The sequence below is a fragment of the Hyla sarda genome, chromosome 2, assembly GCF_029499605.1.
Source record: "Hyla sarda isolate aHylSar1 chromosome 2, aHylSar1.hap1, whole genome shotgun sequence".
Taxonomy (NCBI): Eukaryota; Metazoa; Chordata; class Amphibia; order Anura; family Hylidae; genus Hyla; species Hyla sarda.
This window is the reverse complement of record NC_079190.1, coordinates 43,086,005-43,100,596: the sequence shown is the minus strand read 5'-3', so window position 1 is coordinate 43,100,596 and position 14,592 is coordinate 43,086,005. Positions and strand designations below refer to the sequence as shown.

At 44.9% G+C, this 14,592-nt stretch overlaps 1 protein-coding gene across 1 annotated transcript in view; it reads right to left on the bottom strand.

The window, feature by feature from the left end:
• The window catches only part of CUL5 (cullin 5), a 76,133-nt gene that overhangs the window by 40,886 nt on the left and 20,655 nt on the right, over positions 1-14,592 (bottom strand). Inside the window, exons 4-5 of the mRNA XM_056561643.1 lie at positions 11,737-11,913; positions 11,448-11,589 (exon numbers count right to left, since the gene is read on the bottom strand). Coding sequence (XP_056417618.1) covers positions 11,448-11,589; positions 11,737-11,913 — 319 coding nt within the window. The remainder of the gene's footprint in view (positions 1-11,447; positions 11,590-11,736; positions 11,914-14,592) is intronic.

The window sequence follows — 14,592 nt, the reverse complement described above, 5'->3', positions numbered from 1 at the left end:
TTTGTCTCTCATTTAGCATTTACGTTGTCTGGTAATGCAACTCCGGGACTGGGGGGAAGGGAACCTACAACACAGAGGGGGAAAGATAGTGTAGATAGAGATGGGGGACTTATTAATGTACCTGGGGGTGGAGCGGATGGAGGGGTTAGGGATAGGTGTCATAGGAAGAAAAAACATACACCATTGAATTGCATGATAACTAATGCCAGAAGTCTGACCAATAAAACTGACAAACTGGAGTGGTTGATGTCTGATGAGGATTATGACATATTGAGTATAACAGAGACTTGGTTGGACGATAGCTGTGACTGGACGGTCAACATACAGGGATATAGTCTATTCAGGAAGGATCGGACAAAACTGAAAGGGGGAGGAGTTTGTCATTATGTAAAGTCCAGTCTGAAGACCGCACTGCGGGAGAATATTTGGGAGGGAAATGATTATGGGTAGAAATATATGGAGATAAAAATTTAAAAAAATTCTTATAGGGGTTTGCTATAAGCCACCAAACATAATGGAAGAGGCAGAAGATCAATTACTGAGGCATAGAAACATAGAATGTGTCGGCAGATAAGAACCATTTGGCCCATCTAGTCTGCCCAATAATCTGAATCCTATGAATAGCCCCTGTCCCTATCTTATATGGAGGATAGCCTTATGCTTATCCCTATCTTATATGAAGGGTAGCCTTATGCCTATCCCTATCTTATATGAAGGATAGTCTTATGCCTATCCCATGCATGTTTAAACTCCTTCACTGTATTTGCAGTGACCACTTCTGCAGGAAGGCTATTCCATGCATCCACTACTCTCTCAGTAATGTAATACGTCCTGATATTACTGCAGAAACCTTTGCCCCTCTAATTTAAAATGATGTCCTCTTGTGGTAGTTTTTCTTTTAAATATGTTCTCCTCCTTTACCGTGTTGATTCCCTTTATGTATTTAAAAGTCTCTATCATATCCCCTCTGTCTCTTTCTTCTATACATGTTAAGGTCCTTTAACCTTTCCTGGTACGTTTTATCCTGCAATCCATGTACTAGTTTAGTATCTTCTCTGTACTCTCTCTAGAGTATCTATATCCTTCTGGAGATACGGCCTCCAGTACTCCGCACAATACTCCAATTGAGACAAATAAACAAGGCAGCAAATCAGAATGAGGTGATAATAATGGGGACTTTAACTATCCTCATATAAACTGGGAGACTGAGACCTGTGAATCTCATAAAGGAGACCGGTTTCTGACTATAGCTAAGGACAATTATCTGTCCCAAATGGTGCAGAGCCCGACCAGAGGGGGCGCCCTACTAGACTTCATATTAACCAACAGACCTGACAGAGTAACTAATGTGCAAGTAGATGGACACCTAGGAAATAGTGACCATAATATAATACATTATAGCTTGTTCTTCAATAAGGGAACATCTTGAGGGGCCACAAAAACAAAGAACTTTAGGAAAGCAAAGTTTGGTCAACTCAGAGAAGCCCTTAATATAAAATGCGAAAATGTCCTCAAAAACAAGAATACTGACACTAAATGGGAGACTTAAGAATATTTTAAATTCTCACTGTAAGATGTATATATCTTATTATGGATGAATAAAAATTTTAAAGGGGGCAATAAATGACAAAAATAAAGCATTTAAACAACTAAAACAGGACAGCAGTGAAGAAGCATTAAAAAGCTATAGAGAAAAATATTAAATATGTAAATTTTACTTAAGATTTATTGCCAAAGAGAGTAAAACTAACCCAAAAATGTTCTTTAAAATAGCAAAAAGGTGAAAAATGAAAGTGTTGGACCATTAAACAATTATGAGGAAGAAATTATAGATGGGGATCAGGAAAAAGCAAATATATTAAACAAATTCTTCTGCACTGCATTTACTGAGGAAAATGAAATGCCAGGTGAAATACAGCGAGATAAGGTTAACTCCTCAGTACAGGTCACCTGTCTAACCCAGGAAGAAGTACAGTGCCGCCTACAAAAAAAAAATCTAAATTGATAAATCACCAGGTCCAGATAGCATTCACCCCCGTGTTCTAAAGGAATTAAGTAGTGTAATAGAAAGACCCCGATTTTTAATATTCAGGGACTCTATAGTGACAGGGACTGTTCCCCAGGACTGGCGCATGGCAAATGTGGTGCCAATATTTAAAAAGGGGTAAAAAAGGTGACCCCAGGAATTATAGGCCTGTTAGTTTAACCTCTGTTGTATGTAAATTGTTTGAGGGTTTTCTAAGAGATGCTATTTTGGAGTATCTTGATAAAAATAAATGTTTGACTCCATATCAGCATGGCTTTATGAGGGATCGTTCCTGTCAAACTAACCTAATCAGCTTTTATGAGGAGGTGAGCTCCAGACTGGACCAGGGGGCAATTGCTGGATGTCTTATATCTTGATTTTTCCAATGAATTTGATATGGTGCAACATAAAAGGTTGGTGCATAAAATGAGAAGGATGGGGCTGGGGGAAAATGTGTGTAAGTGGGTAAGTAACTGGCTCAATGATGGGAAACAGAGGGTGGTTATTAATGGTACATATTCTGATTGGGTGACTGTTACTAGTGAGACCACAGGGGTCCGTCTTGGGTCCTATTCTATTTAATATATTCATTAATGACCTTGTAGAGGGGTTGAATAACAAAGTATCAATCTTTGAAGATGATACTAAACTCTGTAAAGCGGTAAACACTATAGAGGGCAGTGCACTGTTACAAATGGATCTGGATCGGTTGGAGGTTTGGGCTGGGAAGTGGCAGATGAGGTTCAACACTGATAAATGTAAGGTAATGCACATGGGAAAAAAAATTTCAGGCTGGGATTATGTATTAAAATGGGAGAATAGGGGCATAGATGCCCGCAAAAAGGAAATAATTCTACCGCTGCACAAATCACTAGTCAGACCACACATAGAATACTGTTTACAGTACTGGGCCCCAGTGTACAAGAAATATATAGTGGAGCTGGAGAGGTTTCAAAGACGGGCAACCAGGGTAAAATGGGGAATGGGAGGACTACAGTACCCAGAAAGATTATCAGAATTAGGATTATTTAGTTCAGAAAAAAGAAGGCTTAGGGGAGACCTAATAACTATTTATAAATATATCAGGCGACAGTACAGAGATCTCTCCCATTAACTATTTATACCCAGGACTGTATCTATAACAATGGGGCATCCTCTACATCTAGAGGAAAGAAGGTTTCTACACCAGCACAGGTGGGGATTATTTACTGTAAGAGCAGTGAGACTATTGAACTCTCTGCCAGAGGAGGTGGTCATGGTGAACTCTGTAAAAGAGTTCAAAAGGGGTCTGGATGCATTTTTTGGAGAGTGATAACAATACAAGTTATGGATTCTGGATTTGCAGGGACAGAACGTTGATCCAGTGATTCATTCTGAGGCCATATTTGGAGTCGGGAAGGAATTGTCACCTCTAGTTTGAGGGTTTTTTGCCTTCCTCTAGATCAACTCAGTAGGGACTCGGGGTTCAGGGGTATGGAAATTTAATTTAAAAAAAACTACTTGTCCACGTGACTAAAACGGAGCAAAATCTACTTGTCCCTCATGACGATCCACTTGTCCGGACCAATTTTCCCTTTTACACTCATTTTATTCCTCCTCGCCCTAGAATAGCCGTAACTACCTACTATAATGATACCTTTTAATTTCTCAATAACATTCTCCAAACCAAAAAATTTAAATTTTTTATATATATATATATATATATATATATATATATATATATTATATATATATATATATATATATATATATGAAATCGGTGAAGTGAAATGGAAATAGTTACATAGTTACCAGATTTGTATAGTTTCCGTCATGTTTTACAAATTTTAAAAAAATTCAGAATTTTCCAAATTTTTTAATTGCCATTTTCTCTATCGGCTCCATTGGGGGACACAGACCATGGGTGTATGCTGCTGTCAACAAGAGAAGTTGGCTCCTCCCAGCAGGGTATACCCGCCCACAGGCACCTGAGGTAATCAGTTTTTAGCTTAGTGTCTTAAGGAGGTGGACATGGTCTGGAGTTCTCCAGACCAGGTCTTATGTTTTATTATTTTCCTAGTTAGGGATGTGTTAGTTTTTTATTCCTTTTTTCTTTCATGTTTTCAGGTGGGGATTCAGGAACTGCGGCTCAGTCTCCCCATTGCGATTGAGGGGGCACAGACATTGCGTATATGTGCTGTTAACCCCCTCTCGCCAACGGTGAGCGCCTGGGGTTGTACCTCATGGGTCCGGGTCCCCCTATTTCCCTGCTCGCCGCGCTCACACATGGTAGCTCGGCGTGATGCAGGTGACAGAAAGCTGACTGAAGACTTCATGAGGTAAGTTCTTCTGACTGAGGTGAGTATATTCCCTTTCTCCTAGGTACAGCCTTGCAACCTCTGGAGACCCTCACTTTTTGCCCACTTTTTCTCAGGGGCTGGCCTGGACTGGGTTTTTTTCTATATTTATTGAAAAAACTGGGGTGAGCAGGAGTATTTTTGGACTGGGGCACAACTTTCTTCAGAGGGCACTATACTTTTCACTTTCCTGAACGATGTGTGTGTGGTGTGTGTGTTTCTTTAAGCGGCTGACAGCCGCAGCGTTTTTACTATGCGGGCGCATGAAGCGCCGGCTCACTTTCGCTTTCGGGCAGCAGTCGGCTGCCGGCGGCGTCTCACTCGCTCACTTCCCCACAAGCGCATATGCGAATGACATGTGCGCTCGGGGAGAGGAGCGGGCGTGGGCGCCATTACTGACCTTCTTGTCAGAAGCTGAGGGCGCTATAGCTCCGCCCCCTCTTGTTGGGGCTTCTGAGAGGCACGAATTAGCCTCCAATCAGCGCTGTGCGCGCGTTGTGAGAGGCAGGGGCCAATCAGCAGTGCCCCTGCTCCTGGCCCGCCCCTCTTATGCTTTTGGCCGGCATTTCTCCCTTCTTTGTCTACACTAGAACAGAGTTCTCCTCACAGCAGCTGCTCTGGGGTCACAGACTTGGGCTGCACAGACAACTGGAGCGTTAGTTCATCATTTTGTCTGTAAAAGCTGTAATTCCAAAATGCCTGGTTCTGCTGAACCCATTTTCTCCCTCTAAACAGTTAACTGGAGTGTTAGCCACTCATTACATCTGTAAAAGCTGTATCTCAAAAAAAGTCTGTTTCTGCTGAACCACTTGTTCTGCCTGCTCCACTGCTCCCCCAGACCCCCCTGCTATTCTACCCCAGTTGTCTACCAGACCCGGTGGGTTCGGCCGCCCCTCCAGCCTGGGTTCTCTCCCTCCCCCAGTCTATATCCGACTTGGCTCAGGTCTGCATTGGAGAGGCCCTCCGGAGGGTCCCACTCTTCTCCTACTATACTGATGCTCTCGCAGCTTCATGGGGGTGTTTTTCATCTGACTCATCCTCAGAGTCTTCTGGCAGGCACGGGCGCTCCCCTCACAGGCATCGCTCCGTTACTCCGCCCTGTATCGTGTCGCTCCCCTAGAGGACACTCCCATGGTCGCCGCTCTTGCTCTCCAGACTTGCGTACCTGGTCAGTCTCCCCCTCTTCCAGGGCCACCTCACACGTTCCCAGTCACCTGGAGAACTTGTGGATGCAGTTTCCGATTCGGCCTCTAATTCAGAGGACCAAACAGATATGTCGGACAAAGTGCACTCATTGGTCTCGGCCACAAGAGACACCTTCCATCTAGAGGACCCAGGAACTCCAGAAGTTTCCTTTAATCGTGCCCAACCTCAAGGGTTGCCTCACCTCGTTCCCATTCTCCCGGAGAACTTGTGGATGAGGTTTCTGATTCGGCCTCCGACTCAGAGGACCACACGGATATGCCTGATGTGGTGTACTCATTGGTTTTGGCCATAAGAGACACCTTCCAGCTAAGGACCCAGGAACTTCGAACATGGTCCAGATGTTTCCTCTCATCGTGTCCGACCTCTTCCAGGGCTGCCTCACCTCGTTCCCATTCACCTGGAGAACTTGCGGATGAGGTTTCTGATTCGGCCTCCGACTTAAAGGAACGCACGAATGCCTGATGTGGTGTACTTTAAGGCGCCTACCAGGCCTTTGGCTGATGCGGCTGCATTCAAGATCCAGCCGACATGAAGGTGGAGACTTTGGCAAACTTTGCCTTGAGACAGCAGGATCTTCCTGCTTTTGCTTCGGCCTGGGGGTCAAGGGCCCTTTCAGTGTGGTCTCCCAACTCCGCCAGGGTAGTCTTCAAGATCCCTCTGGAGGATTTATTTAAACTAGCCCGATGCTCCGCAGCTGGAGATTTTCCACTGTGCTGCCTTTGCCACAAGCTACCTGGTAGCCACCGTCCCTCCATGTGGCTTAAAGCCTGGAATGTGGACGCCGCCTTCAGGAAGTGAGGCGTCAGGTGGAAAAGAGTTCTTTATTACCTCTGGATACGGCTCACAGAACAGCTTTCCGTCGTAAGTTCTCCTTCGGGTTCTGCGGACCTTGGGTGCCACACCGGGTACCAATAAGGGGACCAGCTGGGCACCTTCACGGGAAGAGGGCTTCCTCCTTCCGGACCTGTCCCTCCCGGAGGTCGGCTATCCGTTCAGGCTGTTTTGCGGCCCCATCGGGCACCCGTAGGCCTTCATCGATCTGATGGGTCGCCCCCACCCACCGACCTTTCTCGGGTGGTTGGTCACCTCTTACTCTTCCGGGATGCCTGGACTACACACATTCATTGTCCCGGTTCCTTCAGGGGAACATTTTTGAGGTTTATTCCAACCTCTTTGTGGTCCCCAAGAAAGGCATTTCTGTTCGCCCAATCTTTGTTCTCGAGTATCTCAGCCAGCATCTTCTGCTTTCCATCCCGAATGGAGTCTCTCCGTTCGGTGCTGGCGTCCCTGGTTCATGGGGAATTTTAGTTCCTCGGTAGACATCAAGGATGCCTGCCTCCACATCTCATTGTTCCGGTACCTCCGCTTTGCAGTTCCGGACGGTAATTTTCTATTGTGGCTCTCCATTTTGGTCTGGCCACTTCTCTGCGGACCTTTAACAAAGTCCCGGCGCCTGTGATAGCCCCTTTTACGGACAACAGTTTTCCGTGATTCCTTACTTGGACGACCTTCTGATCAGAGTTCCAGCCAGGGCCCAGATCCTGGAGAGTGTTGGTCTCAACCTCCAGACCTTGTCTCTCTTCGGTTGGATGGTCATTCGGGACAAGTCCAACCGCTTTCCTGGGGCTCCAGTTCGACGCGACCTCTGCCTGCTTTCAACTCCGCCGACCAATCCGCTGACTCTCTTATCTAGAGTCCGATGACTTCGGACCCTGCTCCAGTTTCCATTCGCTTTTGCATGGATGTCCTTGGTCGGTTAGCGGCTGCCGTGAAGGCCGTGCCATTTGCCCAGTTTCATCACTGACCGCTTCAATTGGTGATTCTCTTCCGGTGGGACAGGTTTCCATTGTCACTCGACAGTCTTGTCGGTCCCTTCTATGGAGGCTTCGTTTCCCCCCTGCTTTTTCGGGGGCGCTCCTTCCTGCCCCTCCCTGCCAGTCTGTCGGGCTGGGGAGGTGTTTTCAAGGACCGGCCGGTCTTGGGCCTTGGTCCCTCGAGAAGCCCTTTTCCCCTTCAACATGTTGGGGCCTAGGGCAATCCTTTCTTTGCTTGCTTCTTGGGAAATTCCCTTCTGGGCGGAACTCAGTTTTCCGGCCATCTCAGCGCTTTTCATTCCGGGTGTTTCTGGGAGGTGGTCTCTCTCAGCCGGTCCTCAGCCGTCCAAGGCGAATGGTCCCTACATCCGGAGGTGTTTGCAGTGATCTGCAACCTCTGGGGCGCTCTAGGCGTGGACCTCTGCACGTCCCGCCACAACCAAGCGTTCCTCTTTCTTGGTCGGGCTTTGCCCTACCTTATCTGTTTATTGGTCGGGCTTTGCCCTACCTTATCTCTGTTTCCTCCCCTTCCTCTCTTTTCGGGGTCCTGAGGAAACTCACAGCAGAGGGCGTTTCCGCCATTCTCGTGGCCCAGACTGGCCCCGGCGGGCGTGGTACGTCGTCGTGGTCAGGCTCCTGTACTACTTACCTCTGCACCTTCCCTATCGTCCAGACCTCCTATATCAGGTCTCCTGTGCCACCCCTATTTACCGTCTCTGCTTTTGACGGCATGGCGTTTGAGACAGCGGTTCTGAGGACCCGCGGTTTCTCTTCTCAAGTGGTTCACACCATGATGAGGGCTCACAAGCCTTCCTCTGCAAAGGTTTACCACCATACCTGGAGGTCTTATTCTGTTGGTGTGAAACTCAGCCTTTTTCTCCGGTCGTGGTTGGCTTTCGGCCATTTCCATTCTTTTTCAACGTTCTTTGGCGTTCAATTATGCTGTCCGAACCTAGTTCAGGGAGTGGCACAATCTGCCCCTCTTTATCAGTACCCTTTTTTTCCCTTGCGACTTACACTTGGTCTTAGGTGCTCTGCAGGACGCCCCTTTTGACCCTCTCAGGGACATTTCTTTTCGCCTTCTTCCCTGGAAGGTGGCGTTCCTTATTGCTCTTACCTCTGTTAGGAGGGTGTCAGAGCTGGTAGCTCTCTCCTGCCGTTCTCCCTTCCTGGTGGTATACCAGGACAAGTTGTTTTCCGTCCAGGTCTGCCCTTCTTACCCGAGATGGTTTTTTGACTTTTTCATCTCAATGAGAACATCGTCCTACCGTCCTCTTGTCCGGCCCCTTCTCATTCCTGGAAGCGTTTGTTCCACAACCTGGTTGTGGCGAGGGCTGTTCGGACTTGTCTCTCAGTCACTCTTTCCTTTCGGCAGTGTGACCCCCTTTTTTTTCCCGGAAGGTCGTTGTATAGGACAACCTGCTTCTACAACCACCATTTTTCGGTGGATCAGGTCTGCTCTTTTTGGGAGCTTACCGCTGCAAGGGGAAGATCCCACCCTTCAGGGGTTTGGCTCATTCCACCTGTTTTTCGGGGCATCCTGGGCCCTCCACTACGTGGCTTCGGCCTTGCAGTTCACACCGGTTGATACTACTCTGGGCTGTAAGATGTTGCAGACAGCGGTGGTCCAACTGTCCACCTGTCTGATTCTTTACCCACCCAAGGGACGGCTTTGGTATGTCCCATGGTCTGTGTCCCCCAATGGAGCCGATAGAGAAAAGGAGATTTTTATTATGCTTACCGTAAAATCTCTTTCTGGAAGGATCCATTGGGGGGACACAGCTCCCACCCTTTTTTCTGGTGTTCCTATTTCAGTTATCTGTCTGAAGGTGTGTTCAGTTGCCTTTTTTTCTGATTGCTCGGACAGTTTGTGGTCTTCTCTTGACCTGTCTGTCTTCTCCTATTGCTCTGGGACTAAAACTGATTACCTCAGGTGCCTGTGGGCGGGTATACCCTGCTGGGAGGAGCCGACTTCTCTTGTTGCCATAGTGTCGAACCTCCTAGTGACAGCAGCATACACCCATGGTCTGTGTCCCCCAATGGACCCTCGAGAAAGAGATTTAACGGTAAGCATAACAAATCTACTTTTTTGACCCCTGTAGCTTTTTTTTTATTTTCTGGAATATTATAAAAATTGCAATTCTGTGGTTTGGTATTTTTATTTACATTCACGTCATTTACCGTAAGAGATACATAATGTTATATTTTAATAGTTTGTACAATTACGCACACAGCGATACTAAATGTTTATTATTATTATTATGTTTACATGTTTTTATATAGGAAAAGGGGGTGATTTGAACTTTTATCATGGAAGGGGTTAATGTGTCTTTTTTTTTTTAACACTTTATTAGACTTTTAGGAGGAATCATTAGATTCCTCATACAGATCAATAGAGTTCTATTGAACTCCATTGATCTGTGTGCTTTGCGCTCCATTGATAGAGCCTAGTCCAGCCAGGCTCCATCAATGAGAGAGCCACGGGACAGCAGGGAACAGAGGTAAGCCCACCGGCTACCTCTATAGTGGGTCCCCCCTACCCCCTGGCGCTTTTTATTTGGAAAGAGGGAAGGGTTGCTATATTTTTTTTGGACTCACTGTAAAATCTCTTTCTTGTAGCCTTCATTGGGGGACACATGGGTATATGCTCTTGCCACTAGGAGGCGCTGACACTAAGAAAAAAAAAAAGTCGGCTCCTCCCTGGCAGGATATACCCGTCCACTGGAAGTGAGGTAAATCAGTAAATCAGTTTTGTCACAAAGCAGTAGGAGAAGCCAACAAAAAACATGTCCGAAGGACCCTGGAAAGAAATCCCGGAAAAACCCTCAAGAACCAGAAAAGGCTATCCGGAGAAGAATGAAGAAATGGGTGGGTGCTGTGTCCCCCAATGAAGGTGTGTGTGGGGGGGGGGGGGGAATCGCTCTTCATTGGGGGACACAGAGACCATGGGATGTACCAAAGCAGTCCCTGGGGTGGGAAGAACAACACCAGAGGAAGGGAGTCAGTCCGGAGACTGAACCCCAGCTGGCCGTAAGCCTCACTGACGAGACCCTGAGCTAAAAAGGCAACCAAGGCCTGGAACTGAGCATCCGGCAGTTCCCACTGTCCATGAAGATGGACTAGGATGCTAAGGAAGGGACCGTCCGTAGAAAAGACTCTAAACCAACAGACCACAGAAAGACAAGAAGGGGCGATGCGGAGACCTGATAGGCCGGACCAACCTGGAAGGAGGTAGAAAACAAACTTCAAGAAACACATAACCAGACAGAGGGAAAGCCCGGTTGGAAACAAAAAAGGAAAAGGGAACGACAAAAAAAAAACCCATACAGGAGGACCATCCGGAACCAGAGAACCTACCGAGAAAACGCCAGGGAGAGCCGAAGGCGAGCCAGTCAAGGTGAAGACAAAAAACTTCTGGAAAAGAGAGATGGGAACCATCTCCGGAGAGGCATTTGTCCCCCTATGGGATCTTAATGCTTATATGGTATTCTGCAATATTATTGTATTGCAGTGTACTGTAATTTCGGTAATCGACCATTAGTGCCTTTGTATGGAAGGCAGTAATAGTGTATCTGAAATAGTAGCTACAGAGAACTTCAGAGAGCCCCTGGCTGCTATGACCAGAGTGACTTCCTGTCATGTCTCTCTACACTTTTTATGCTCATCATATGTTGTGAATACTTTTTTTTTTTTTTTTTTTTTTTTTTTTACAAGGGGGTGGGGTAAACAGGCCAATCGCTCATGTGAAAAAAAACTGGAAACATTACCAGCCACAGCTCTTACGATGACTGCTCTTTTAGGTGGTTGTGCTACTAAAACTTTTGTAACACACTCACCTGTCTGGGTCTCTGTTCACATGTTAGGGCTCCTATTTGTATTGGGAGTCATAACTCAGTGACACATCATTTGCACGATTGTACAGTGTACCCCAGTGACTTTTAATTGGCGTTTGTTGGGTTGTGACTAGATATCTGCTAGAGTTAAAGAGTGCTGCATTTCCCCAGTCAAAAATGACAAACTGTAACAGTGCCACAATGTGGACTTTGATAAAGCTGTGAGACTTACCATAGGATTCTCTGACCCCAATGACTAGTTGGGAGTCAAATGCTTCCCCTAATCTCTCAGCATGGACCAGCTTCATTGCACTATCCTGAAGCCGATTTTTAATGTTGGAAAATATAGATTCATTCCAGGTGTCCAGCATTAGCTGCAAGGGAAGACAATGCACAAGCAGGTTAGAAGGTAACCTAAAATAAAAAAAAAAAAAAAATCATGTTGAAGAAAAAGTTAAACACTCATTTGAAACCCTTTCAGTCCGGAACAAAGCAAAAATGAAATACAGAGCAAGGCTTACCTTTCTAACAATACTGTCTTCCACATTGGATTTCTTGTTGCTTCCTTGTTTACCCATTAAAGTAATTTCTAGTTGACAAAAGGGCTTGGGTAAGATGTCGCACTGGGTGAAGAACTTGCGCCATTCTACAATGTATGCTTTAAGTAATGCAGTGTCATCCTGGTGACTCAGTACTCTCTTTATGGAGAGAAAAAAAGAAAAGAAAAAGAATTTAAGATAGCCACCCAAAAAAAAAAAAAATCATCAAAACACCCTAATTTTTTGCGATTTGAAAATAATTTTCAAAAATTTATTTATTGAACCTTTTACAAACTTTATAACAGGCAGGGAGGAGAAACCGGAAATGGAAGAGTAGGGTTCAGTAGGACAATACAGCAGAGAGGGATAACCAAAGCTGTATAGTGGAGGACATCCGGCCACCATTACCGCGCTCACTCTTGATCCAAACAGGCAGAAAGAACAAGAGACATGCAATAGAACCATCCAAGGATTCATATGAGAAAAGAGGTGAACTCAGATTACCGGAACAAACCAGGAAAGGGGGATGGGGGACAGTAGGGGGTTGGGCACCCGGAGGAGCATGAATCCTATAGTACACTATGAAGATAAGGGGTAAGGGTTGAGCCTAGTGGATCAAAACCGCCTATGGATTGCTCTGAGTACCATGGGTCCGGTGGGAAAAAAAATGTTTTCAAATCAACTGGATTTGTAAATCACTTCTATTTATAAATCCTAACCCTTCCAGTATATCAGCTGCTGTATACTACAGAGAAGTTTGTGAAGTTCTTTCCAGTCTGACCACAGTGCTCTCTGCTGACACCTCTGTCCGTGTCAGGAACTGTCCAGAGCAGGAGAGGTTTTCTATGGGGATATGATTCTAATCTGGACAGTTCCTGACACAGACTGGGGTGTCAGCAGAGAGTACTGTTGTCAGACAGAAAACAAATTCACAAATGTTTCTGTTTTATACAGCAGCTAATAAGTACTGGAAGGATTAAGATGTTTTAATAGAAGTAATATACTAATCTGTTTAACTTTCAGGCACCAGCTTATTTGAAAACATTTGTTTTCTACTAGTTTCCACCGGCATTCCCCTTTAACCCCTTAAGGTCTCAGCGTTTTTTAGTTTTTGCATTTTCATTTTTTCCTCCTTACCTTTTAAAAAACCATAACCTTTTAAATTTTCCACCTAAAATTCCATATTATGGCTTATTTTTTGCACCACCAATTCTACTTTGCAGTGACATTAGTCATTTTACCCCAAAATCCACTGCGAAACAGAAGGAAAAAAATCATTGTGCGACAAAATTGAAAAAAATTTATAAATTAAAAAAAACACGACATTTTGTAAATTTTGGGGGCTTCTGTTTCTACGCAGTACATTTTTCAGTAAAAATTACACCTTCTCTTTATTCTGTAGGTCCATACAGTTAAAATGATACCCTACTTATATAGGTTTGATTTTGTCGTATCGTAACTACATGCAGGAAAATGTATTAGTATAAAAATGTCCTCTTTTGACCCCTATAACTTAAATTTTTCCGCATATGGGGTGGTAGAAGGGCTCATTTTTTGCGCCATAATCTGAAGTTTTTATTGGTACCATTTTTGTTTTGATCGGACTTTTTCATTGCTCTTTATTCATTTTTTTCAATGGTTTAAAAAGTGATCAAAAATACGATATTTTGGAATTTGGAATTTTTTTAACATGTACGCCATTGACCGTTCGGTTGAATTAACGATATATTTTTTTAGTTTGGACATCTGCGTATGCAGCGATACCACATATTTTTATATTTATTTTTATTTACATAGTTTTTTTTTATGGGAAGGGGGGGGGGTGAGTCTGACTTTTATTAGGGAAGGGGTTAAATCACATTTATTAACACTTCCCCCCCCCCCCCTTTTTTTTTTTTGCAATGTTATAGGTCCCATAGGGGGCTATAACATTGCACACACTGATTTCCTACACTGATCACTGCCATGCATTGACATGGCACTGATCAGTGTTATCGCCACTCGACTTCTCCTGCCTGGATCTCAGGCACGGAGCAGTCATTCGGCGATCGGACACACAGGTAGAGATCCTCTTGGTGTCCTGCAAGCAAAAATAGCAACACCCCTATTCGCAGGTTGTGTGAGGTATTACAACTTGGCTCCATTCACTTCAATGGAACTGAGCTGCAATACCACACAAATTACATGAGTGGGGCTGTTTTTAAGAAATCAGCTCTGTTTTCCTTGTCCTGGATAACCCCTTTAATATTAGGCAAGCTTATCATAAGTCTTCTTGAACATGATTTTAGAAATTATATCTGGATATCACCAGCGCTGGAATGGATTGAATGGAGTATATATCTCTAGCTGCAGCAAAACCAAATCAGCACATGTCCCCGTATGTTGTGCAATAAGTGAAGATACAAAATATATATATTAGTGGTATGCGCTGCTGGAGAGGGTGTGTGGTTAATACAGAGAGAGAAAAGGGAAAAGAATACCTCTTTCTGTAGGACAGAGGGATGTTTCAGTACTGACACTTAACTAGGAAACAGGTGTGCAGAGTAATGCTGGAGGTCAGACTGAAGGCTGGATTGAGCTGAATTAAACGTACAAAAAAGTGGTTGTTTGTTAATGGATGGTCTATAATTCTTACTGTATATACTTATAGATGTACTGCTGGTGTGTTGGTCCCGTACCTTACGCAGCTCAGCAGCAATTGTGTGTGTTGACGCCGTCCGTGTGGCTGGTTGCTATGGGTGATGCCCGTTCAGATTAATAGATTCTTGCCTAGTGCGCGTGTTTCTGAGTTCATGCGTAGCGTTAATAATCCATAGTTGTAGCACTGGTTACCGGTTA